This window comes from Muscardinus avellanarius (genome assembly GCF_963383645.1).
Source record: "Muscardinus avellanarius genome assembly, chromosome: 1".
In the NCBI taxonomy this organism is placed as follows: Eukaryota; Metazoa; Chordata; class Mammalia; order Rodentia; family Gliridae; genus Muscardinus; species Muscardinus avellanarius.
The window spans coordinates 58433876-58461645 of record NC_137786.1 but is presented as its reverse complement, the minus strand read 5'-3'; the positions used below and the strand labels follow the sequence as shown (position 1 = coordinate 58461645).

Here is a 27770-nt window from a genome sequence, read left to right as displayed (position 1 = left end):
TCAAATACCTGGAGGAGTTGGAACCTTATGAATACAGCCAGGACAACAATGGAGAGAGTCATGAACAAAAACATCACAGTCCACACAGAAAACATTTTGGCACACGGTGCAAACGTAGACCTGCAGCAAAAAGAACAAACACGAATAAGCAAAAGTAGTTTCCAGAAGTTAAGCAGACCACAGCTAGACGGCATTCAGATTGCTCTGCTCTTTCATATCCCTAGCACTCTCCCCATCTCACCTACCTACCTGCTTTACGACCTCCAGTAAACTACACATGCTCAAATCTAAGGCAATTTAGCCCCACTCTCCCAATTATTTATTTATTTATTTATTTATTTATTTATTTATTTATTTTAGATTTTTGTGGTAATGAGAATTAGAACCCAGGGGCCTCTGGGCTAAACTCCCACCCTTATTTTACTTTTTTTCCCTGGGGGCACTGAGGATTGAACTCAAGGGCATACTACCTCCAAGTTACACTCCCAGGCTGTTTTTGTTTTTTATTTTGAAACAGGGTCTTACTAAGTAGCTGAGGCTGGCCACAAACTGTAATTCTCCTGTCTCAGTCTCCCAAATACTGGGATTACAAGTATGTGCCACCATGCTCAGCTCTATTTTACCTTTTATTTTGAAACAGGGTCTAAATTGAGGAGAGCCTCACTAAATTGCTAAGGCTGGCTGTAAATATGTGATCTTCCTCTCTCATCCCCTCAAGTACTGGGAATACAATTTTGTCATCATGCCTGGCTGACTTTGAGCCCTTAAAGTCTGTTCTATTACAGGACACTCTCTGTTACTCCCCCCACCCCTTTGGTGATAGTGGTGGTACTGGGGATTGAACCCAGGGGCATTCTATTTCTGAGCTACATGTATTCATTCATTCATTCATTTTTGCAGATCTGAGGATGGAACCCAGGGGCATTCTACCTCTGAGCTACACTCTACCCTGTTTTATATTCTTTATTCTTTATTTTTTGAAACTTAGTGAGACCCTGTTTCAAAATAAAGAATAAAAAATAGGGCTAGGGGTGTAGCTTGGAGGTAGAATGCCCCTGGGTTCAATCCCCAGCACCACACGCACAAAAAAAAAAAAATAGATTTCTCTAAGTTGCTGAAGCTGGTCTCAAACTTGCAATCTTCCTGTCTCAGCCTCACAACTACTAGGATTATAGACATGTGGCACCATGCCCAGCTGACATAACTTGTATTATTTGTATCCATATAAGTTTATATATTCAAATTGGCTGTCTTCAAAAAAGATTTTTGTTTAAACGTTCTTTTTTTTTTCCTTTGTGGTATTGGGGATTGAACCCAGGGGCATTGGCATTCTACTCCTAAGCTACACCCCCAGCCCTATTTTTATTTTATTTATTTACTTTTTTTTTTTTTTTTTTGGGCGGGTCTGGGGATGGAACCCAGGGGCATTTGACCTCCAAGCTACCTCCCCTACCCATTTTGAAACCGGATCTCACTGAGTTGCAGGGGGCCTCGCTAAGTAGCTGAGGCTGTCCGCGAACCACTATCCTAAGTCTCAGCCTCCCGAATGCTGGGATTATAAGCCTGTGCCACCACAACCGGCTATTTACTTTTTTTTTTTTTTTTTTTTTGTGGTATTGGGGATGGAACCCAGGGGCATTCTACCTCCAAGCTACAGCCCCAGCCCTATTTTATATTCTTTATTTTGAAATGGTCTCACTGACTTGCAAGGGCATCACGAAGTAGCTGAGGCTTTCCACGAACTGTGATCCTTCTGTCTCAGTTTCCCAAATGCTGGTATTACAAGTGTGCGCCACCACACCCGGCTGATCTACTTTTCTATTTTGAAACAGGATCTCACTAAATTGCTGAGGTTGGCTTAGAACCTGGGATCATCCTGTCTAAGCCTCCTAAGTACTGGGATTACAGGCATGTGTCACTACACCACGCTTTTTGCTGCTTTTTTTTTTTTTTTTTCGGTGGTACTGGGGATGGAACCGTTCTAACCTTCCGGCTATACTCCCAGACCTATTTTTTATATTTTGTTTGGAAACAGGGTCTCTTAAGCCAGCAAGGCTGGCTTCAAACCTGTGCGATTCTTCTGTCTCCGCCTCCCAAGCACGGGTTTTACAAGGTTTTACAAGTGTGTACCACCACGCCCGGCCTTTTTGCTGTTGGTTTTTTTTTTTTTTTTTTTTTTTTTGGTGGTACTAGGGTTCCTGGAAACCCTTCTACCTCCGGGCTACACTCCCAGACCTATTTTTATACTTTTTTATTTGGAAACAGGGTCTTTTAAGACAGCACACGCAGCTGGCTTCGAATCTGTGCAATCCTCCTGTCTCCGCCTGCCAAGCACGGGGATTACAAGCGTGCGCCACCACACCCGGCCTTGTTGCTGTTTTTTTATTTATTTTTATTTTTTTGGTGGTACTGGGGTTCCTGAAAGCCCTTCTACCTCCAGGCTACACTCCCAGACCTATTTTTACATTTTTATTTGGAAACAGGGTCTCCTAAGCCAGCGCGTGCGGCTGGCTTCGAAGCTGCGCGATCCTCCTGTCTCTGCCTCCCAAGCGCGGGGATTATAAGCGTGCGCCACCACACCCAGCTTGTTGCTGTTTTTTAAGAGGGGGTCTGGCTATCTAACACGGTGGACTCAATCTCCTAGGCTCCAGTGATTCTCTTGTCTCAGCCTCCTCAGTATCCACGAGAACAGACCTATATCACCATACTCAGTTGTCTTCAAACTTTAAAAAATTTTTCTCAGCAGGATATGGTGACACATACATGTAATCCTAAATCTTGTTGGGAGGCTGAGACAAGAGGATTGTAGATTCAGATCAGCCTCTGCAACTTAGCAAACCCTGTTTCAAAATAAAAAGGAACAATGATGTAGGTAGGAGGTAGGATGCTCCTAGGTTCAATTTCAAGTACCAAATAAACAAATTAAAATTCAAAAATAAATATTTCCTCATTGGCATAATGTTTCTTCTGTAGCCACCCTAAATAACTTTAAATGGGTTACAACATAACTTAAAGTATATGAAGGAACACTCAAAATACTTCCAAAGTAAATGCAGTTTACTTTGAAAACTGAAGACAAAGTACTAAAATAAAGCAAAATTAGAATTCAGAATAACAAAACTATTTGTTTTACCACTATTATATTTATAGCAACCTGACATAAACTTGTATTCAACAACCCACTGAAAACTTACTATAGTGACATTTTCTCAATGTTTCTTATATTACTTAAAATTTAGAAAGCCCATGAACTTACATGTTGGTCCTTCAATTCCCCCTGGCATCCATAACAAAATCTGAAAAAAAGTTTAAGAATAATTTTTTTCTTTGAATTAATTCATTAAAGCAATTCAGAAAAATCTCAATAATATTTTAATAAATAATTATCTTTAAGCATGACTTTTAGGAGAATGAGTTACGAATATCAACAGTTTATTTTAAATCCCATTGTATGTCCCAAGGCTATCAGAAAGCCCCACATTTAGTATTTATTTTCACAAAGATTAAATTTATACACATGCTTTCTGAACTACGAGTCTGTGAGGGAATTAAACCTCACAGAAAATGATTTAAGTTACTAATTCTCAATTCTCTCAAACATGTTAGCATGCTAGATAGTGATACAATTCTAGAGAAGTTAATTTCTTACATATAATGAATGCACAATGGCTTCATTTTCAAGGAGTGGTTTATAGAGTTAAAGTTCTCAGAAGTGGAGCTGGGAGTGTAGCTCAGTGGTAGAGTGCAAGATTAGCTGGTAAAGCACAAGGTTACCAGCTTAGCATGTGTGAGGCCTGGGGTCAATTTATTTTCTGGCATCCCCCCTCCAAAAAAGTGTCAGAGCTTATTACAAAACACAGCAGTCTCATATCTACTTATCCCCTGCTTCATTTCCAACTCCCTAGAAACACTTTTAAAACTTTTAACTGATAGTTACTTAAAAATGCTAACTCTTGCTTTTTTTCCCCTTTTTTGCACAGGGATTGAACCCAGGAGCATTCTACCTCTGAGCTACACCCCCAGCCCGTTTTTGCTTTGTTTTGTTTGTTTGTTTTGGTGGTACTGGGGTTCCTGGAAACCCTTCTACCTCCGGGCTACACTCCCAGACCTATTTTATATTTTATTTGGAAACAGGGTCTCTTAAGCCAGTGAGGCTGGCTTCGAACCTGAGCGATCCTTCTGTCTCCGTCTCTCAATCACGGGGATTACAAGTGTGCGCCACTCTGCCCCCAGCCTGTTTTGTTTTTTATTTTGAAGCAGAGTATTTTCACTAAGTTTCTGATACTGGCCTCAACTCTGCAATCCTTCTGTCTCAGCCTCTCCAGTACTGGGATTAAAGGCATGTACCACCATGCCTAGTTTAACTCTTGGCTCATTATAGGTACTAGCCATGAACTTTCAAAAATGGAAGATAAGAATTTATTTTTCTTTCACTCTCTCTTTTTTTTTTTTTTGGTGGTACTGGGGTTCCTGGAAGCCCTTCTTCCTCCGGGCTACACTCCCAGACCTATTTTATATTTTTGAAACAGGGTCTCTTACGCCAGAGCGGCTGGCTTCGAACCTGCGCAATCCTCCTGTCTCCGCCTCCCAAGCGCGGGGATTACAAGCCTGCGCCACCACGCCCGGCCTTCTTTCACTCTCTGTCTCTGTCTGTCTGTCTCTCTCTCTCTCTTTTTTTTTTTTTTCTTTGCGGTACTCCGGATGGAACCCAGGGGCATTCTACCTCTGAGCTACACTCCTAGCCCTATATTTTAGTCTTTATTTGAAAACAGGGTCTCACTGAGTTGGAAAGGGCCTCACTAAGTAGCTGAGGCTGTCCATGAACCGTGATTCTCCTATCTCAGCCTCCCAAATGCTGGGATTAAGCCAGGTGTGGTGGTACATGCTTGTAATCCCAGCGCTTAGGAGGCTGAGACAGGAGGATCCCACAGGTTCGAAGCCAGCCTCAGCAACTTAGTGAGACCTTGTTTCCAAATAAAGTATAAAATAGGTCTGGGACTATAGCCCGATGTAGAAAAAACCCCTGGGTTCCACTCTCAGTAACACACACACACACACACACACACACACACACACACACACACAGAGAAATTAAAGGCATGTACCACCACACCCAGACACAGATTCTTTTAACCCTCTTGAACTAACACTGCATACATGTATAATTCATGTCATTTCTTAATCTTTTTACATAATTAAATTATTTTGGATACAACAATATTAAGTGTTTAGTTTTTTATGCTATAGAATAAACATTTTTGGCTGTGAAATGTAATACATTGTTTCCTCACTTTAAAACTTTTTCCTAGCATTAACTGTGCCCCTATTTCCAAGCTTACTTTCCTACATAATACTAATTCAGCACCAAACCCTGAATGGTCTATATATCCTTTTAAAATAGTCAGCTCTCAGCTGGGCGTGGTGGCTCACGCTTGTAATTCCCAGCATTCAGGAGGCTGAGATAGGAGGACTGCAGTTTGAGGAGAGTCTCTGCTACTTAGTGAGGTCCTTTGCAACTCAGTGAGACCCTGTTTCAAACATAAAGAATAAAAAGTAGGGTTAGGGGTGTAGCTCAGAGGTAGAATGCCCCTAGGTTCCATCCCTAGTAACACACACACACACACACACACACACACACACACACACACACACACACGACAGCTCTCAACAAGTCATTATTTTTACCCCCTCAGTGACCTCTCTCACGGATTATCTGATTTTCTCAAACAGGACTGACTCTTCTCCATACTTGACACATGAGGGGCTTTCTATATCTCTTCTTACCATCATCCTAGGGCTTCCTTCAGATCTTTTCCTCAGTTCGTTGGAAACATTTATCTTTTCCAGTGCTTTCCCAGAAATTCTCTAAGACCCTACCAAAAAATGCCTTTATTCTGTCCACACATAACTGACAGCTTGTCTGGGTATATGATGAGAAGCTGAACCAATTCAATTTCAGGCATGTGACCTAATTTTTCTTTTCTGAAAATATATATAGTTAGTATTTTGTTACTTTAAAATTTCACAATTAGGTATTTTAGTGTGGGTCTGTTTTCTTTCAATATATAAGGCACCTAACAGTTCCTTTCAATCTAGATTATTATTTTTCAATACTAGCAAATTTCATTGAGCTACTTTTTTTTGCGGTATTGGAACCCAGGGGCATTCTACCTGAGCTACACGCCCTGCCTATTTTTTATTCTTTATTTTGAAACAGGGTCTCACTGATTCCAGGCGTAGTGGCGCACACTTGTAATCCCTACGCTTGGGAGGCGGAGACAGGAGGATCGTGCTGGTTCGAAGCCAGCCTTGCTGGCTTAAGAGACCCTGTTTCCAAAAGGTTAAAAAATAGGTCTGGGAGTGTAGCCCGTGGGAGTGTATCCCGGAGGTGGAAGGGCTTCCAGGAACCCCAGTACCACCACAAAAAAAAAGAAACAGGGTCTCACTGAGTTGCAAAGGACCTAAGTAGCTGAGGCTGGCCTCAAACCTGTGATCCTCCTGTCTCAGTCTCCCAAGTACTGGATTACAAGCATGGGTTACCATGCCTGTCTGAACTACTTCTTTATATTTTTTAATCTACATTTTATCTTGTTTTCATTCTCACCTTATTCTGATAATGGCCTTCGGAATTAATCCATCAGTTTTCTTATCTTAATTTTCCTATATTATATACACACACACATATAGATACATATATATATATAATTTACTTTGTGGATTTTTTCTTCAACTCTATTGTCTAATCTGTCTACTGGGTTTTTTTTCATTACTTAATCTCAATCATAAATAAACAAATGTAAGCTAAAACAATTAGACATTTTTTACATGTCAATTGGGCCAATATATAAAACTTTCATGATATAATCTTCCTGTCTCGGCCTCCCAAATACTAAGATTACAAAGATGTGCACCACCCCACCCAGCTACTCCAAGCTGTCTTGAGATTTCATAGGAATAGCACTAATGAAATACTAGTAAGTTTGAGGCTAATTATGTTTGACAGCCTCTTGTTTTCAGTGGTATGCTAGAGTTCAAGGGTCAAATGTTATATAGTCTGGAATTTTGAGACGTGGTTGTTAAACTGTTGGTAGCTAGAAATTGTCCATGGTGGGGGCATTTTACTAAAGAAATCAGCAAATAATACCAATTAGGGCTTTTCCTTTTTCTTTCCTTTTTTTTTTTTTTTTTGCGGTACTGGGTATTGAACCCAGAGGCATTCTACCTCCAAGTTATACTCTCAGCCTGATTTTATTTCTTATTTGGAAACATGATCTCATTAAATTGTCAGGCTGGCTTTGAGCCTGCAATCCTCCTGTCTCAGCCTCCCAAGTACTGGGATTACAAGCATGTGCCACCATGCTGGCTTCAAGGGCCTTTTCTTTTTGGAGAGGTGATTTACCAGTACATCATCACTCTTACTACAAACAGGTCAGGTTAGGGAAATGAATAAATTTCTGGAGATTTAGATCAGTTAATGATCAGTCATTTAGTCATAACCAAAGCATTCTACATATCATTTTCTATGTTAGTTTTTTTTTTTTTTTTGTGTGTGGTACTGGTAAATCAGTACCTCTGAGCTACATCCAGCCCTATTTTATTCTTTTTTATTTTGAAATAGCGTCTCACAAGGTGTAGAGGGCCTCAATAAGTTGCTGAGGCTGGCCACCAACCTCTGCTCCTCCTGTTTCAGCCTCCCAAGTCATTTTCTATATTAGAAGTAATCTAGCCAAGGCATGGTGGCACATGCCCATAATCCTAGCACTTGGGAAGCTGAGATGGGAAGATCATAGCTTCTCAACCAGTCTCAATGATTTAGCAAGGCCCTCTGCAACTCAGAGAAACTCTGTTTCCAAATAAAAATAATGAAATAAGGCTGAGAGTGTAACTCAAAGGTAGAATACCCCTGGGTTCAACTCCTAGTAACACACACACACACACACACACACACACACACACACACACACCTCTCTTTAATTTGGGTAAGATTACTTCCGTGTGTGTGTGTGTGTGTGTGTGTGTGTGTGTGTGTGCGCGCGCGCGCAAGAGTCTTGATGTAAGCCTGACTTGTTGAGGTTTGCTTTGAAACTAAGATCCTACTGTTGGCCTCCCAAGTACTGGGATTATAAGTGTGCGCCACCACACCTGGCTATCTAACTCAAATTAATATGACTTTTTGAAAGAAGTAACAATCTATTCAGACATTAGTTTACTTACCACTGAAACAGATAAAGATTAATCAAATTTATATACCTTTCTCCTTTATATTCTTCTAAGGAAATTTCTTGAAAAGCATCCAAAGGAAATAAATGATGATAAGACCGTGCCAAATGGGGAGCAGACACCAATGTAAGACCTAACACATACAGAAAAGACAAAGATACACTTAGCAACTTACACTCATGAAGACAATGGCTGAAAAGCCAAATGATGTACATTAGGCTAAATGTTCTCAAGTGTTTTTATTGTTGTTTTTGTGGTGCTAGGGATGGAACTCGGGACCTCATGCACACTAGGCAGCATTCTACCAATGAGCTACATCCCCAGCCCTAAGGTGTTTTTAGGATTCCAAGTATTCATTTCTCTGTTCACCTATGGCCATAAACGGAGATTCTATAATAGTCTGAGTTTTATCACTAAGTATGTGACCTTTCTTGACTCCTTTCCTTACTTATAAATGAAATATAATTTTATCATTTTATTACTTTTTCATTCTACTTGTATATATTTATTTTGTTAAGGTAAGAGCCAGATAAATGATACTGAATCTAGTACTATACCTCTAAAGAATATACCTTTTTTTTTTTCAGAAGGAGAATCATGAAACTCTCCTATAATGTGGTTTATTCTTGGAAGTGGAATATTGCACTCAATGATAAAAGTAATTTATTTCTCTTTACACACATTAAAGCCATAACTATAGGCAGAAGCCAAGCTTTACATTTAAGAGCAATATAGATAGTAAAATTATTTAAAATTAATTTACTAACAAGGAATAATTGGTTTCTTACCACATATTTTACATTCAACAGGAAGCTCACAGTACTTTGCCCGACACTGTGGACAGAAGTAGCCTCCTAAGGTTAGCCCTGGCTCAGCGTTGCTATCCAAATGCCTGTGAGGGAGAAAAGTTGAAAATGTAACACATATATAAAGCTGGAAAAGCTAGCACTAAAGAAAATATATATATTTACCTCTACATTTACCTCAAATTGTGTGTTCTATTTTATAGACTACTTAAAAGTTTAAGCTGAGCTTGGTGGTGCATGTTTGTAATCCCAGTACTTGGGAGGCTGAGACAGGAGTATTTCAGGTTCAAGGACAGTGTCAGTAAGCAGTGAGACTACCTAGTGAGACCTTCTTTCAAAATAAAAATAAAATAGGGCTGGGAGAGTAGATCAGAGGCATAATGCCTCTGGGTTCAATCTCCAGTGCCATTAAAAACAAAATATAACAAAAAAAGCTTTTTTTTTTTTTTGCAGGTTTGGGGATGGAACCCAGGGGCATTCTACCTCCGAGCTACAACCCCTGCCCTATTTTTTAATTCTTTATTTTGAAACAGCATCTCACTAAGTTGCAAAGGGCATTACTAAGTAGCTGAGGCTGTCTTCGAACTGCGATCCTGCGGTCTCAGCCTCCTGAATGCTGGGATTACAAGCGTACGCCACCACGCCCAGCTTAAAAGTTTATTTGAAAATATGTATACCTTTTCTTTTTCCTGTCATTCTGGTGACTGAACCCAGGGGCATTCTACCTTTGAGCTATACTCCCAGCCCAATTTTATTTATTTGGAAACAGGGTCTTGCTAAGTTGTGGCAACGTCATTAAGTGCCAATCCTGGCTTCAAACAGGCAATCCTCCTGCTTGAAGGAGGATTCAGCCTCCCAACTACTGGGATTACAAGCATGGGCCTATCATATAATATAATGCCTGGCTGAAAATATTTATATCTTATAGTTCACTTTTTTGGGGCCTATTTTAACTCTGAAGTTTCTCTTACTACCTTTGAATTCACTTTTATCTTTTGCAGTGACTAATCTTTATTAATCCTCTTTTACCTCCCTTCCTTCCTCTTTCTTTGCTTCCATTCCACCTCAATCCTGCGATACTTCGGGGACCGTGGATGCTTCTGGGAGTGTGCTGCTGTGCTTGGCATTCAATGTATTTTCATCTTAGACATTATAATCTTCATCACTTGAGGTTTGATTTGGGTCTTTTATATCGTCCATTTCTCTTTCTTGAGTCCTTCTCTACTCTCCTGAATGTACAGAGTGTATTTGCAATTGCTCTATTAATACTTTCGTGTACTCATTCTATCAATGTACTTTTTCTGGCTGTGTTACCATTCTATAATTTGCCTCCTTGTTATTATGGGTTATATTTTCCTTTGCTTGTCTCATCATTTCCGATTGGCTGTCAAACATTGTGAATTTTACTTTGCTTTGAGTGCTAGATTATTTTTATATTCCCTTAAATATTTGGGGCCTTGTTGCAGACTATAATTAGGTAGCTTGGAAGTAGTTTGATCTGTTTGAAACTTATTCTTAAGCATTGTTTTGCTAGTCCAGAACACCTATCAACCTAGGGTTAATATGGTTCAATTACTGTGGACTCTTATGGCTGTCATGGTAAGAGGTCTTTCCACAGACTGGTGAGAACTTCAACTCCCTGTCTGACCTCTGAGGTTTTCTGGTTCCTGCTTTCCAGTAATTCTTTCCATGGCTTCCAGTAGTTTCCTCTCACAGACTAACTCTACTCAGTTGAAGACTCATGAGCAAGTCTCTGTAGATCTCTGGAGAGTTTTCTGTGCAGCTCTTTGCTCTCTAGTCTTCTGCCCTGCAGAATTACAGCCATCTCGGCCTCCCAAACGCAGAACGTTGTTTCTTCAACTTGACCAGACCTCCAGGCTCTGCACTGTGGCCTGGAAATTTGGTCCAGGCCATAAGCTGAGCAGGCTTTTGGCCCACCTCATGTGTTTCCCTTCTTTCAGTGATCCTTATCTGTACTGCCCCTGGACCAATGTCTGGAAACCATTGTTTTGTATATTTTGTCTGGTTTTTTTCAGCAGGGCAGTAAATCTAGCCACTGTTATACCTTTATGGCTGAAGGCAAAAGTTTTGTTTGAGATTATGAAAAAATCACTTATCTTAAATTTAATTTTGTTTCATGATTATGTAAATATAAATATGAAACTCTCAGGTTAAAACAAGGTATACTCAAAAAGTCTAGGTTCTGTCATTTTGCCGTTCTCCACATACCTACTGAGGAGGTAGAAAGGAAGTAGGCAGATAGGGAAGAGGCCTCGGTAGAAAAACTTAATTTCCTGAGGGGTGACGAATACTAATTAACTTCCAAGGCTCCTAAAAGAGACCATATCTTCCAAGGTTCAGAGATAAGAATGACCAAAGCTTCACAAAACCATCTGTTTACTAATCAACAAACCAGGGGACATCACTGGAGCAAGTCTGACACCCCTACTGAAAGGAGACCCTCAAAGGACATGCAAATACCCTATGCAGATTTTAAGAACTGCCTTCCAGACTCCAACCAACAGAAGACATGCAGAAATATATAAACCACTAGACCAGTCACCAAGACGGTTACCCACTCTAGGAACCCCTCCCCGTTGGGGAGCTTTTCTATCTCTCGCAGGTCGCGTTAGCTTTGAGAGAAGGTGGGGTGCAATTGAAGGCACTTGGCCCGGGCAACACTCGGGTAGTGACCTGAAGGCCTCTGCTGGACATCAAGGCTGACCAGAGCCCTTAGGGGTAACCTGCACTTCTTTTCTGCAGATCATGTGGACTTTGGGAGAAAGCAGCTTGCAACTGAAGGCACTTGGCCCAGGCTACACTCGGGTAGTGACCTGAAGGCAGTGGCTGAACACCAGAGCCCCGATAGCCCTTAGGGGTGTTTGGCCACTTTTTCCTATTCCCTGTTGCTTCCTGCAGTCTGCGGGTGTCATTCTTCGCTCACCGCAGACAAGAATCCGGTAAGGAAACGCTGAGTTTCTTCTCAAGAAACTCCCTTTCATCTTAAGGAAATGCTGTGTTTCTTCTCAACAAAACCCATTTCACTACCAAGGTAGACTTCTTTTACTTTTTACTTTCTACTTCTATTACTACAGCATTTACTACTGACATAAGCTCGTGTGTACACCTACTCCCGTCTCTGCTTCTTTTTAGATGACCTGCACCATACTTCTTAATGTTTCCCTTAGTAATACATCATGAAGATCAATCCACAGAGGTACATAGAGAATCATGCCATTTTGAGTATGTAGCAGGCAATCTTTTATAAATAGCCATTATACTAGCTGGGCATGGTGGTGCACACTTGAAATCCCAGCACTTGGGAAACTGAGACAGGAGGATCACAGACTTGCAGCCAGCCTCAGCTACTTGGTGATACTGTCTACAACTTAGTGAGACCTTGTTTCAAAATTAAAGAAAAAAAAATAGGGCTAGGGGTATAGCTTTGAGGTAGAATGCCCCTGGGTTCCACCCCTAGTACTGAAAAAAAAAAAAAAAGAAAGAAAAAAAAAAAGCCATTACACTTTAAACCATCTTTTCTTTTCTTTTTTTTTTTTTTGGTGGTACTAGGGGTGGAACCCAGAGGCTTTCTACCTCCGGGCTATACTCACAGACCTATTTTATATTTTATTTGGAAACAGGGTCTCGCTAAGTTGCTGAGAGCCTCACTAAGTAGCCGAGGCTGGCTTCGAACCTGTGCAATCTTCCTGTCTCAGCCTCCCAAACACGGGGATTACAAGTGTGTGCCACCACGCACGGCCTTAAACCATCTTTTCAACTTATAACTTAGAGGAAGGAACTTAAAATATTATCATTGACAATTGGGCTTTACTTACGCCATGCTGAAAGAGGGTTTTGCATCTTGATCAGACAAGGAAGCAATAGTGTGCTGAGGAAAACCTTCACCAAAAAAAAAAGTATTAATTTCTTCTAAGCAGAGAACAGAATTCTAGGTTTAGAAACTATTTTTTTACTTCTTGTGGTACTGGGGAATTAAACAAGGACCCAGGGCTATAACTCCAGTCCTGTTTTATTTTTCAGTTCGAAATGTGGTATTACAAAGTTTCCAAACATCTTGCTGAGTTGATGAAGCTGGCCTTTATCTTGTGATCCTCCTGTCTCAGCCTCCCAAATACTGGGATTACAGGAATCTGCACTAGGATTAGGAACTAAAAATATTCCTATCAGAAAGCCAACAAAGTTGTACAAAAGTTCTATTTTCTGTTTCTTAGATATATACACTTATTATAATATAAAGACTAGAAAAAGTAGAAGATATAGGGGAAAATCTCTCTCTCCATAAAACCTCATATTCTAAAGTTCACTTCTATATATTCTAATTTAATAATATTTAACACTGCTTTTAAAAAGAAAATAAATTCATAATTTTTATATAGCCTTTGATACAACTGAAACTAACACAGGCTGTATTCACTTTACCTAGCCACATGCTTCTATGTTTAAAATTTTGGAGTCGAGCCAGGAGTGGTGGTTCTCCCAAGCCAGTACTTGGGAGGTTGAGACAGCAGAATCGCAGGTTCAAGGATAGCCTCAGCAAATAATGAGACTCTCATCAATCTTGCAAGACCCTGTTTCATAATAAAAATAAAATAGGGCTCAGATGTGTAGTTCAGAGGTAGAATATCTCTGAGTTCAAACTTCAGTTAAAAAAAAAAAGGGCATCGCCGGGCGTGGTGGCACACGCTTGTAATCCCCGCGCTTGGGAGGCAGAGACAGGAGGATCGCGCAGGTTCGAAGCCAGCCGCGCGCGCTGGCTGAGGAGACCCTGTTTCCAAATATAAAATGTAAAAAGAGGTCTGGGAGTGTAGCCCAGAGGTAGAAGGGCTTCCAGGAACCCCCGTACCACCACACACAAAAAAAAAGGGCATCTACAAATTTTTCATATAGTTTGCTTTATATATAATTCCAAATTCTGAAAACATGTTCAGGAAAAGCAGAAACCTCAGCAACTTAATGAGACCCTGTTTCAAAATAAAAAATAAAAAGGGTTGAAGTGTATCTCAGTGGTAGTACACCCCTGGGTTCAATCCTCAGTCCACCAAAACAAAAGGGAGAGAGATTTCATTACATAAAACTTAAGTATATGTCAAAACAAATAAATAGGCTAGGGTGTAGCTCAGTGGGAGAGTGCCATGCTTAGTAAGTACAAGGATGTGGGTTGCAACTCTACCAAAAATAAACAAGGGTAGCATGTGGTGCATGTCATTAGTCTCAGGTACTTGGAAGGCTAATGTGGATACCTTGAGTTTACAAATTTGAGGCCAGCCTAGGCAACAGAGTGATACTCTATCTCTTAAAAAAAACCAAAAGGCTGGGGTGTGATGGTGCACAAGTACTTGTAACCCCAGTACTTGGAAGGCTCAAACAGGAGGATCACAGGTTTTCTGTCAGCCTCAGCAACCTCATGAGGCCCTCTGCAACTTAGTGAGACCGTTTCAAAATAAAAAATAAAATAGGCCTAGGGGTGTAGCTCAGAGGCTGAGTGACCCTTTAATCAATCCTGTTTTATACACACACACACACACACACGGACAGACAGGGAGAAGGTCAACAGCCAACAGGAAAAATATGTGTCAAATGACTCAGAAAGGTCTGGTGATTCCTAAAGGACTCTTAACAAATTGGTTTGAATAATAAATTTTAAGTTCAGATAATAACTTTAAAATAGGGTAAGGAAAGATATTAGCAAACCCAAAAAGATTAGCTAACATATTTCCTAAATATACTAAATGTTTACATTAGCATTATTCTAAATGTTTCATCTGTTCTAACTCATTTGTTGCAACACACAGTGACACAGATACTAATATTATGGACAAAAGAGAAAAAAAGAGTAATATAAATGGCCCAAAATCATGTAGAAACATTTCATCTCTCTTTTTTTTTTGTGTGTGTGTGTGTTACTGGGGATGGAACCCAGGGGTATTCTACCTTGGAACTAAACCCCTAGTTCTATTTTTTATTCTTTATTTTGAAACAGAGTCTCACTAAATTGCAGAGGACCTCACTAAGTAGCTGAGGCTGGCCATGAACCTGCGATCCTCCTGTCCCAGCCATTCACGGCCAGTCACAGCTACTTAGTGAGGCCCTCCACAAATTAGTGAGACCTAATACAGGATACAGCCCTTGGGTTCAATCTCCATTTCTGCCAAAAAAAAAAAAAAAAGTCATTTTATATTTAAAGAGTTGCAACTTTTTTCAATATAAATGTAATCGATGACTATCCTTATACCTTTTTCTCAATATAAATGTTCTAAATGGAGCTGGGTGTGGTAGCGAATGCTTGTAATCTTAGCATTTGGGAGGCTGAGACAGAAGGATTGCAGTTGGAAGTAGAATGCCTCTGGGTTAAATCCCCAGTACCAAAAAACAAAACAAAACAAAACAAACAGACAAAAAAAAACACCAAACAAAACAAAAAAGCCCAAAACCAATTACTTTTGCTCCCTTAAAAAAAAATGGTTTTGAGCAATTTGGTGTACATCCCTGTAAGCTTTTTTTTTTTTTTTTTTTTTGGTAGTACTGGGGGTAGAACCCAGGGGCTTTCTAGCTCCAAGCTATACTCCCAGACCTATTTTATATTTTATTTGGAAACAGGGTCTTACTAAGTTGCTGAGAGCCTCCCAAGTACTGGTATTACAAGCATGCGCCATCATGCCCAGACACAGTTGGTTTTAATTCTTTCTGCTTCTCTGTATTTTCCAAAACTTCTAAACAAGCACATTCTCTTTTAATTTTTTCTTGGGGGGCATGGTGGCGCCTGTTTGTAATCCCAGCATTCAAGAGGCTGAGACAGGAGGATCGTGGTTTGCGGACAGCCTGAGCTTCTATAGTGAGGCCCTCTACAACTTAGTGAGACCCTGTTTCAAAAAAAAAAAAAAAAAAAAATTACATAAAATAGCCAGGTGTGGTGGAGCATGCTTATAATCCCAGTACTTGGGAAGCTGAGACAGGAGGATCGCATAGGTTCGAAGCCAGCCTCAGCAGCTTAGTGAGGCTCTCAGTAACTTAGTGAGACTGTTTCCAGATAAATATAAAACAGGTCTAGTACTGTAGCTCGAAGGTAGAAAGCCCCTGGGTTCCATCCCCAATACTACACACACACACACACACACACACACACACACACACACACTACATAAAATAAACACATACCCATACGAATAAGTGAGCATTCAGAATTGGAGCTGGCAGGCGGAGGACTAACGTGATGTGTCAGCAATTCTTTGTAATGGCTTTCATCTAAAATAACATGGTATGAGCCTAACAAGATGAAAAGAAAAGAAAAAAAATACCAGCTGTGTAGACATAATGAATTATAATTTCTATATAATTCTGTAAAAATTTTTATCATCCGAAAATATAAGTTTTCAAAATACCACTTTTGGCTAAATTTTCATTTTTTAAAAGCTGTATTTAAATACCTCTAAATCAATTTCTCTATGAATAACAGTAATTATATTTTAATAAAAGCCAATTCATGGAATCTTTACAAAGTATTACATATAATGAAATTTGTAGCTTTTCAAGAGTTATAATACTTCCTCTAAACATTGACATAGCTATGTCAATGAAAATTCATTGTTTCTTGAAATGATTTCTTATAGACTTAATGATATATTTAAGATAACCATGCACATTTTAGAGTATGGGATAGGAAATTATTTAAGTTTAGTGGTGTAAAACAGATTAAAACATCCTAATTCAATTCACAAGTTATTTCTTACACAGTAATTATAAAGAATTATTGAAGATAGTAGATACATACCACCAGTTTCACGAGCAAGTACAGTGCAAACCCGAACTTCTGCAGACAATCCAATAACAGACACTCTAATTTTAGCTGCCTTTAGGGTCTTCATAAAATCCAAGAAAATGAAATATTTTAAGGGAAGAAGAAAAATATTTGAGAATTAATGTATTTGAAAAATAACGGTCTGAAAACGAGTGATGATAACTTCAGTTCTGACATATTAGTTTTACCTTGATTAGATCATAAATATTAGATGGATCACAAGTTGTAAGGCTGCTAAAGATGACGAGGACTTCTCTACTTGTATGTCCAGGCATGTGTCTAAAGAAAGATAAAATATACTTCAATTAGGTGCAACAAATAACATTAGCAAAAATATGTCCAGAAACAACAATATACATGATTTACACATTTAGGCTATAAAATACTTCATTTGTTTCAATGCTGCAAAGGAATGAATTCTGAGTATATTTCAAACACTTTAATGTGAATTTTCTCCCCCCATCCCCACACCAGTGTTGGGATGGAACCCAGAGCCTCTTGCAAGACAGGAAAGTGCTCCTCTATTACTAAACTACATTCTAAGCCCCAAAATAAATTTTTATTTATTTATTTATTTGCATGGCACTGGTGATGGAATCCAGGGGGATTGTATCTTAGAGCTACACCTCTAGCCCTATTTTTTAGTCTTTTTATTTTTATTTATTTATTTTTGTTTTTGTTTTTATTTTTGCTGGTCTGGGGATGAAACCCAGGGACATTAGACCTCCAAGTTACCCCTCTGCCCTATTTTTTATTCTTTATTTTGAAACAGGGTCGCAGGTTCACAGCCAGCCTCAGTTACTTAGTGAAGCCTTCCACAACTTAGTGAGATCCTGTTTCAAAATAAAGAATAAAACCTGGGTGTGGTGGCACACGCTTGTAATCCCAGTGCTTGGGAGGCTGAGACAAGAGGATTGTGCAGGTTCAAAGCCAGCCTCAGCTACTTAGTGAGGCTCTCAGCAACTTAGTGAGACCCTGTTTCCAAATAAAATATAAAATAAGTCTGGGAGGATAGCCCGGAGGTAGAAAGCTCCTGGGTTCCACCCCCAGTACCACCCCCCCCAAAAAAAAAAAAAAAAAAAGACACTATCATAAGGCTCAATTTTAGGTGCATATTTGTGGCTTAAAAATAGTAACACACATCTTTCTTAAAGATCATAATCTCCTGATAATTCAGACTAATACTAATCAGAAATGTAAAAATCTTGTGTGTCACTTAATTAAATGATGAGTTATGGGATTTTAAGATATGGTGAGATACCTGGTTGTGGCACATGCTTGTAATCCCAGTACTTAGAAGGCTGAGACAAAAGGACCACAGGTTTGAGGGCAGTCTTAGCAAGTAGTGAGACTCATCAACCTAGCAAAATCTTGTTTCCAAATTAAAAAAAAAAAAAATAGTGCTGGGGTGTAGCTCAGAAGTAGAATGCCCCCAGGTTCATTCTCCAGTGCCTCCCCCCACAAAGATGTAGTGATCTGTTTTCTCCTATACTAAGTAGGAACTTCTATACTTTTTGGAGCAAGCTTATCAGTTAGCGATAGGTTTCTTGCTTGTATTCTCATTGTGAGGTTCTCCACTCCCACTTTAATAGATACTACTAACTTGCTTACCATTGTCATTTGTGTTATGGCCTTCTCCTTAAAACTAGAAATATATCTATTATATGATATAAAGTCTAAAGACAGGGCAGACTATTCAGAGATCAAATACATGAGCTTTAACTAGACTGAATATTTTCTTTGGGGGTCTTGGCTAAATTCCACATAGCCAGGACTTCCTAAAAGAGTGCTATTAATTTATAGACATATTACAAAGAGTTAATAAATGTCAGCAAAGATACAACCAACTCACAATTACAGCATACAAAATTTTACATAACAGTCCATCTTCAACAAAAGATTTATTTTTCACGAACATATTTCTTTTGTACTACTGATAATGTGACAAGTTTATTATCCTAAAACGTACAAGGATGTAATTCACCCATGAAAATATAAGATGAAAATTACTAATCAACACCAAAATAAATATCACACATGACATTATATATTTTTCATACTTAACAATTTTACTATAATGAGCCTTATGAAGACTCATGTTAAATTATTATCATTTCAACTTAACTCACTAAAATTATTTTAAATCAATTACAAATACAAAATACAAAATACTGACTTTAGAGTTTGCATAGCCATGCTTAAGGAATTATAAAGAGATGGTTCTCCATGACAGGTCATATCTGCAGCTTTCTTCAAAGATGTTATGTGTTTTCTTGGGTTTCCTAAAATAAAAATGCAGTAATTTATTTTTTAAATTTTTAAAATATTTTTGCAGTACTGGGGATGGAACCCAGGGACATTCAACATCCGAGCTATACCCCCAGCCCTATTTTTTTATCCTTTATTTTAAAACAGGGTCTTACTAAGTTGTGGAAGGTCTCACTAAGTAGCTGAGGCTGTCCACGAACCACGATCCTCCTGTCTCTGCCTCCCAAATGCTGGGATTACAATTGTACCACCACACCTGGCTCCTAGCTATGTTAGGCAAGTAGAAAAGTTGATTCATTAACAATAGCTGAGGTAGTACATGCATATAATCCCAGTACTTGGGAGACTGAGACAGGATCAAGATCAGCCTTAGCAATTAAGTGAGACCTTGTTTCAAAAAAAAAAAAAAAAAAAAATAGGGGATCGGGTGTAGCTCAGAGGTAGAATGCCCCTGGGTTCCATCCCCAGAACCACAAAATAAATAAATAAATGAATGTTTAACATTTTTTCCCCTTTATGACAACGAGGACTGAAATGAGGAACATTTAACTCTGAGCCACACCCCCATCCTTTTTATTTTGAAACAGGGTCTCACTAAGTTGCAAAGGCTGGCCTCAAATCGGCAATTCTCTTCTCTTAGCTACCCAAGTACTGGGATTATAGGCATGTGCCACTTTGCTCAGCTCGATATTTAACTCTTTTTTTGTGGTACTGAGGATGTAACCCAAGTTTATAGTTAGTCTCAGCTACTTAGTGAGACCCTGTTTCAAAGTAAAGAATAAAAAGTAGGGTTGGAGTATAGCTTGAAGGTATTATGCCTGTGGTTTATTATTATTATTTGGTTGAAGATGAAGTGAATTTTAGGAATTTTGAAACAGGGTCTTGCTAAGGCTGACCTCAAACCTGTGATTCTCCTGCCTCAGCCTCCCAAGTATTGGTATTATAGGTGTACACCACCATCTTCATGGGGTATCTTAATATTTTCAGTATAAAAATGCATACATCAGCCAGGTGTGCTGGCACATGCTTGTATCCCAGTACTTGGGAGGATGAGACAGGAACATTGCTACTTAGTAAGATCAGATCATGTTTCAAAATAAAAAATAAAAAGCCGGGCATGGTGGAGCACACTTGTAATCCCAGCATTTGGGAGGCTGAGACAGAAGGATCATGGTTCATGGACAACTTCAGCTACTTAGTGAGGTCCTCAGTAAGACCCTGTTTCAAAATAAAAAATAAAAATAGGGTTGGGGGTGTAGCTCGGAGGTAGAATGCTCCTGGGTTTCATCCTCAGTACCATACACACACACACACACACACAAAGAAGAATAAAAAATAGGGTTGGGGATGACAGCCTCAGCTACTACTTAGTGAGGCTCTTTGCAATTCAGTGAGACCCTGTTTCAAAATAAAGAATAAACAAAAAGGTTGGGGGTGTATTTTGAAGGTACAATGCCCCTGGGTTCAATCTCCAGTAGCGCCAAAAAAAAAAAAAAAAAAAAAAAACCAAGGTTGAATAGCATGGAGGTAGAATGCCCCTAGTACTACTTTTTCTTTTTTGCAATCTGGAGATGGAACCCAGGGGCATTCAACCACCAAGCTACACCCTCTGCCCTGTTTTATTTTTTATTCTTTTTTTTTTTTTTTAGTGATACTAGGGTTCCTGGAAACCCTTCTACTTCTGGGCTACACTCCCAGACCTATTTTATATTTTTATTTGGAAACAGGGTCTCTTAAGCTAGCAAGGGTGGCTTCGAACCTGCGCGATCCTCCTGTCTCCGCCTCCCAAGTGCAGGGATTACAAGCATGAGCCACACGCCTGGCTTTTATTCTTTATTTTGAAACAGGGTCTCACTAAGTTGCTGAGGCCCTACTGAGCAGCAGAGGATGGCAGTGAACTGAGATCCTCTGGTCTCAGCCTCCCGAATGCTGGGATTACAAGCATGTGGCACCATGCCCAGCTGTCCCCTAGTACTACTTTCATACTGGGTTCAATTTCTAGTACACACACACACACGAAGCAAAACCACATTTTTTTTAAATGGGTCTGGGGATGGAACCCAGGAGCATTCTATCTCCAAGCTACACCCTCTGCCCTATTTTTTATTCTTTATTTTGAAACAAGGTCTCACTAAGTTGCAGAGGGCCTCACTAAGTAGCTGAGGCTCTCTGCAAATGGCCATCTTCTAGTCTCATCCTCCCAAATGCTGGGATTACAAGCATGTGGCGCCATGCTCAGCTGTCCCCTAGTACTACTTTTGTACTGGGTTCAATCCCTAGTACAACACACACACTCACAAACTCTCTCTCTCCCTCCCCCCACCCCTCTCTCTCTTTCTCTCTCTCCATCTGAGATCCCAAGTGTTTAATGGATGGGACATTATGTTGTTTTACCTAAAAAGCAAAGCTTCGTGTTACTTATTAGTAGTCATATGGACAGAATTACAGGTTGAGTAATTAAAGCAAAGTCCTTGAGTCCTATGAAGGTAATTTTATGCATACCTGAGAGTTCAGTCAGTTTTTCAGCTCTTTTGCTCTTAGTTACAATTAATCCAATCTCAAAATAAAAACAAACATGATTATTAATTTCATATAACAAATCATTTCCTCTTATTAAGAATTTATATAAATAAAATGAATGAATACCTACAAAAGAAATAAGCAGCCCTGGTGCTTTTTTTTTTTTTTGGTAGTACTAAGCATGAATCCAGGGACAGAATCTCTGCCTCTGAGCTATACCGCCAGCTCTATTTATTATCCTTTTTTCTTTCTTTCTTTCTTTTTTTTTTTTTTTTTTTTTGCGGTACTGGGGATTGAACCCAGGGGAATTCTACTTCCAAGCAATACTTGCAGCCCTATTTTTAACTCTTTATTTTGAAACAGGGCCTACATAGCTGAGGCTGGGTGTGAACTCGCAATTCTCCTGTTTCAGCCTTCCAAGTACTGGGAGTAGAAGTGTGTGCCAGCTGGGCGTGGTGGCGCACACTTGTAATCCCCGCGCTTGGGAAGTGGAGACAGGAGGATCACGCAGGTTCGAATCCAGCCGTGCTGGCTTAAGATACCCTGTTTCCAAAAATAAAATAGGTCTGGGATGCAGCACGGAGGTAGAAGGGCTTCCAGGAACCCCCGTACCACCAAAAAATGAAAGTGTGTGCCACCACGCAGGATTATTATTTATTTTTGTGGTACTGAGAATGAAACCCAAGGGCATTCCACCTCCGAGCCACACCCTTAGCCCTATTTTTTATTCTTTATTTTAAAACAGGGTCTCATTGAGTCGCAAAGAGGCCCACTCTAAGTAGCTGAGGCGGTCTGCAAACTGTGATCCTCAGGTTTCAGCCTCCTGAATGCTGGTATTACAAGCGTGTGCCACCACACCCAGCTCTATCTATCTATCTATCTATCTATCTATCTATCTATCTATCTATCATCTATCTTAGGTGGTACTAGGGTTCCTGGAAGCCCTTCTACCTCAGGGCTACACTCCCAGACCTATTTTACACTTTTTATTTAGAAACAGGGTCTCTTAAGCCAGGGAGGCTGGCTTTGAACCTGTGCAATCCTCTTGTCTCCGCCTCCCAAGCGTGGGGATTACAAGGGTGTGCCACCCCCACCACGCCCGGGTATTTATTTATTTTTTGCAGTACAGGGAAAGGAACCCAGGTGCATTGTGCCTCTGAACTACATCCCCAGTCCCATTTTTTTTAAAGTCTTTCTATTGTTTGAAACGGGGTCTCACTGAGTTGTGACAGGCCTTGCTAAGTTACTGAGGCTGGCTGCAAACCTGTAAACATCCTGTCTCAGCCTCACAAATACTAGGATTACATGCCATGGCTTGTATATACCACCATGCCTGGCTTCTCATGGTTGGTTGGTTGGTTGGTTGGTTGATTTATTTATTTATAGCGGTACTGGGAATGTAACCCAGGGGCATTCTACCTCCGAACCATACCCAGCCCTATTTTTTATTCTTTATTTTGAAACAGAGTCTCACCGAGTTGCAAAGGGCCTCACTAAATAGCTGAGGTTGTCTGCAAACCGTGATCCTCCTGTCTCAGCCTCACAAATGCTAGGATTACAGGCATGCGCCACCATGCTAACCAACCTTCCTTCCTTCCTTCCTTCCTTCCTTCCTTCCTTCCTTCCTTCCTTCCTTCCTTCCTGTTTGTTTTTGTGGAACTGGGCATTGAACCCAGAGGCATTCTACTTCCAAGGTACTACCCCAGCCCTATTTTATTTTTATTTTGAAATAGGGTTTTGCTAGGTTGATGAGTATCTTACTACTTGTTGAGGCTGTCTTTGAAACTGTGTGATTCTCCGGTCTCAGCCTCCCAAGTACTGTGATTACAGGTGTACATCACCACACCTGGTTTCTTATGGCCCTTTTTTTTGTTGGTACTTTAAATAATACATTTAGCTTTGAGTTCATTGTACAATGTTGAAACTTTTTATTATTTTGCTTTCCACTGATAAGTGTACCAGAAATGTGTATATAATCTGGAACAATATATTAATTCATAGAATATGTTCTATTTTTAAAAGCTGTATTTGGCTACACAACAGGAATCTAATTATAAATTCTATCACTTATCTACATACCTGACTGATAGGATTTTGATCAAAATATTCTTCTATGAAGTATTCCAACAACTGTTTAAAGAAAACACAAAGGAAATACTATATAAAGGCAAATAATAACCAGTGAAAAGAAGTCCCACTAGTGTTTTGTAACACCTACATATCAAGCATCACATCTCATATTTTTATTTATTTTTCTTTTTTGTGGTGCTTGGGATGAAACTCAGGGTCTTGCACATGCTAGGCAAGCACTCTACCAATATGCTACAGCCCAGCCCACATCTCATGATTTTAAAACTTGTAGATTTTCAGCAAATGTTCAGTTGTAAAAATATTAACTGATAAAACAGCAATGAGATGGGTTTTAAAAAGACAAATCCATGTCAGTTGTGGTGATGAGCACCTGTAGTCCAAGCTATTGGGAAGGCTATCTCTTGAAAAGGAAGGAGGATCTCTGGAGGCCAGGCATTTGAGATCCCATCTCAAAAAAAAAAAAAAAAAAAAAGGATCCATTTGGATGTGTCAAAAACAATGGGGGAAAGATCCATCAAAGACAGAGACAGAGATGGGGGACAATCAAAATTAAAGATGGGATTTTATAAATGTTTGTAAACTGAGAAGCCAGACATAACTGACAAAGCAGAATAATGACTTGAGGTAGGAGGGTAGAAATTAAAAAACACAAATAATTAGCTGTTTTGCTTCACTTCTACTTAGTTGTTTGTTTTTGTTTTTGTTTTTGTTTTGCGGGTCTGGGATGGAACCCAGAGGCATTTGACCTCTGAGCTACACCCCCTGCCCAATTTTTTTTATTTTTATTTTTTAAATAGGGTCTCACTGAGTTGTGGAGGGCCTCGCTAAGTAACTGAGGCTGTCCACGAACTGCGATCCTCTGGTCTCAGCCTCCCAAATGTTGGAATTACGAGCGTGCGCCGCCATACCCGGCTAGTTACTTTTATAGTAACAACAACAAAAATATAGTCTTTTTTTGGGGGGTACTAGGGATTGAACCCAGGGACATTCTACATTTCAGTTATACCCCCATCCCTTTCTATTTTTATTTTGAAACAGTCTCACTAAGTTGCTGAAGCTGGCCTTAAGCCTACAATCCTTTTGCCTCAGCCTCCTAAGCACTGGAATTACAGATGTGTACAACCATGTCCAGCTCTATCACATTCTTAAATTCTTTTAATAATTTAGTGTCCTTCTCTACATTTAATAGAAATTTAAATGACTTTACTACACCTTTAAAGTACACGTCAGTCTATTAGGCTTTAAATCTTGGTCTTCCATTGTTCTTGATCCATCTACTACCACATAAAGGTGGCGCATCTATCGAAAAACAGGAAGGGGGGAGATAATCTTTCAGTATATTTTGATTAACAAGTACAAATGGATTTTAATATTCACATATTCTGTGCACACATTTTTAGCATATTCTTTAAAAATATTTGTTATTTCGCTATTATCTATTCTATCAAGACAGAATGTTCTCCAATCCAAACTAGTTCTGTACAAGTAAAAAAAAATTTGTAACGTACCATTCCAAGTCGCACTTGCCCATGGTGCTCAAATACTCTGTTAAAAGTATACAAACATTTTAATAGAATACCACATACTATACAAAAACTCAATAAAATTTTCCAAATAATTTGCCTTTTTCAGTGAAAATAAATTGTTAACTTTTGGAATACACATAATTATTGGCATTGTAAATAGTTCCTGCAAACCATTTCCCTAGACAACTAAGTTAATTTCCCTGAATTGCAGATGAAATGAAGTACTAGTGAAGGTCACAGACAAACAGAAAGGCTTAAAGGAATGCACTTTTCCTTTTGTAACACACTTAGGCAGAGTTTATTTACCTTTTTCTCTTAGCCTTGAAGAGAATGTCTTCTATTGTAGCTTTAAGTGAGCCAGATTCATCTTCCTTAAGAATTTCCCTGTAAGCAATAATTGTTTGTTTGAAAAGATATGCTAAAAATATTAACTCAAGCAAAAGGAAAGCAAATATGCAAAAATCCACACATTCATGTTCATAATAGCATTATTCATAGTTGCCAAAAATTACGAACAACCTAAATGTTCACTGATTGGTAAGGATTTTAAAAAAGGGTAGGTAAACCTTGTAATCCCAGCATTTGGGAGGCTGAAACAGGATTGTGGTTCACTGACAGCCTCAGCTACTTAGTGAGGCCCTCCGTAACTTAGTAATACCCTGTTTCAAAATAAAGAATAAAAAATAGGGCAGGGTGTGTAGCTCTGAGGTTAAATGCTCCTGGGTTACATCTCCAGACTCACAAAAAAAAAAAAAAAAAAAAAAAAAAAAAGCCAGGCGTGGTGGCGCATGCTTGTAATCCCTGCACTTGGGAGGTGGAGACAGGAGGATTGTGCAACTCTCTGGCTTAAGGGACCCTGTTTCCAAATAAATATAAAATAGGTCTGGGAGTATAGCCCTGAGGTAGAAGGGTTCCATCCCCAGTACCACCAAATAAATAAATGAATAAATAAATAAATAAATAGCTGGGCGTGGTGGCGCACGCTTGTAAACCCAGCATTTGGGAGGCTGAGACCGGAGGATCATGGTTCACAGACAGCCTCAGCTACTTAGTGAGGCTCTCCGCAACTTAGTGAGACCCTGTTTCAAAATAAAGAATAAAATAGCCGCGTGTAGTGGCGCACGCTTGTAATCCCAGCATTTGGGAGGCTGAGATTGGAGGATCGCGGTTCGCAGACAGCCTCAGCTACTTAGTGAGGCCTTTTGCAACTCTGTGAGACCCTGTTTCAAAATAAAGAATAAAAACAATAGGGCTGGAGGTGTCCCTCACTCTGAGATAGAATGCCCCTGGGTTCCATCCCCAGTACTGAAAAAAAAAAAAAAAAAAAGAGTAAGTAGGCATGCCTATAATCCTAGTCCTTGGGAGGCTGAGACAGGAGAATCCCAGGTTCATGGATGGCCCAGCAAGTAGTGATACTCTCAACTTAGCGAGACTTTGTTTCAAAAAAAGAAAAAAAAAGTAAAAACAAACTAAAGCTGGGGGTGTAGCTCAGAGGTAGAATGCCCCTGGGTTCAATCACCAGTACCACAGGAAAAAAAAAAAGAAAAGAAAAGAAAAACAATGTTTAAAAGAAGAAAAGGCAATGATGCCCTACTTACCATGTTCTCTCATAGCCTCCTTCCCATCGCTTAGTTCTTTCAGGTTCTTCATCCATATTTTTAAATATGTATATTATTCAGCACTCTGTAAAAGCCATCAAATCACAAATTTTCTAAAGATGTCTGTTACAAAATACTCCACTTATTTGAAAGTTAAAGAGAAACATAAAAAGTGAAAAATCAGCTGGGCATGGTGGCACGCTTGTAATCCCAGCATTCTGATAGGCTGAGACTAGAGGATCACGGTTCACGGACAGCCTCAGTTACTTAGTGAGGCCCTCTGCAACTTGGTGAGACGCTGTTTCAAAATAAAGAATAAAAAATAGGGCAGGGAGCCGGGCATCGTGGCCCACGCTTGTAATCCCAGCATTTGGGAGGCTGAGACAGGAGGATCTCGGTTTGTGGACAGCCTCAGCTACTTAGTGAGGCCCTCTGGAACTTAGTGAGACCCTGTTTCAAAATAAAGAATAAAAAAAAAAGTGGGCAGGGGGTGTAGCTCGGAGGTTAAATGCCCCTGGGTTCCATTCCCAGACCTGCAAAAACAAAAACAAAACAAAAACAAAACTGAAAAGCTCAAATAATCTTCTTAAAACGCGCTTGTAATCCCCGCGCTTGCGAGGCGGAGACAGGAGGATCTCGCAGGTTCGAAGCCAGCCATGCTGGTTTAAGAGACCCTGTTTCCAAATTTTAAAAAAAGTATAAAAATAGGTCTGTAGTGTAGCCCGGAGGTAGAAGGGCTTCCAGAAACCCCAGTACCCCCCCACACACACACAAAGAAAGAAAGAAAGAAAGAAAGAAAGAAAGAAAAAAAGAAAAAGAAAAAATGTAGCTTCTTCCATCCATCACATTGATATTTAAATTGCATTTATTTGGGGGTTACTATTATTCATTCTTTGAAGTCTAGAAACAAAGTGAGAACCAATGA

The 27770-nt window shown here is 39.6% G+C and overlaps 1 protein-coding gene across 1 annotated transcript; it reads right to left on the bottom strand.

The window, feature by feature from the left end:
• Positions 1-26901, bottom strand: GTF2H2 (general transcription factor IIH subunit 2; the record flags this gene model as incomplete). The annotated part of the gene is made up of 15 exons (XM_080700584.1): positions 1-120; positions 3257-3296; positions 8251-8353; positions 9009-9112; positions 12863-12926; positions 16203-16310; positions 16816-16903; positions 17031-17121; positions 19019-19124; positions 21613-21667; positions 23710-23760; positions 24934-25020; positions 25230-25266; positions 25554-25631; positions 26846-26901. The coding sequence occupies 15 exons, from the start codon at positions 26899-26901 to the stop codon at positions 1-3; spliced, it is 1188 nt and encodes a 395-aa protein (XP_080556710.1).
• Positions 26902-27770: the final 869 nt, after the last annotated feature.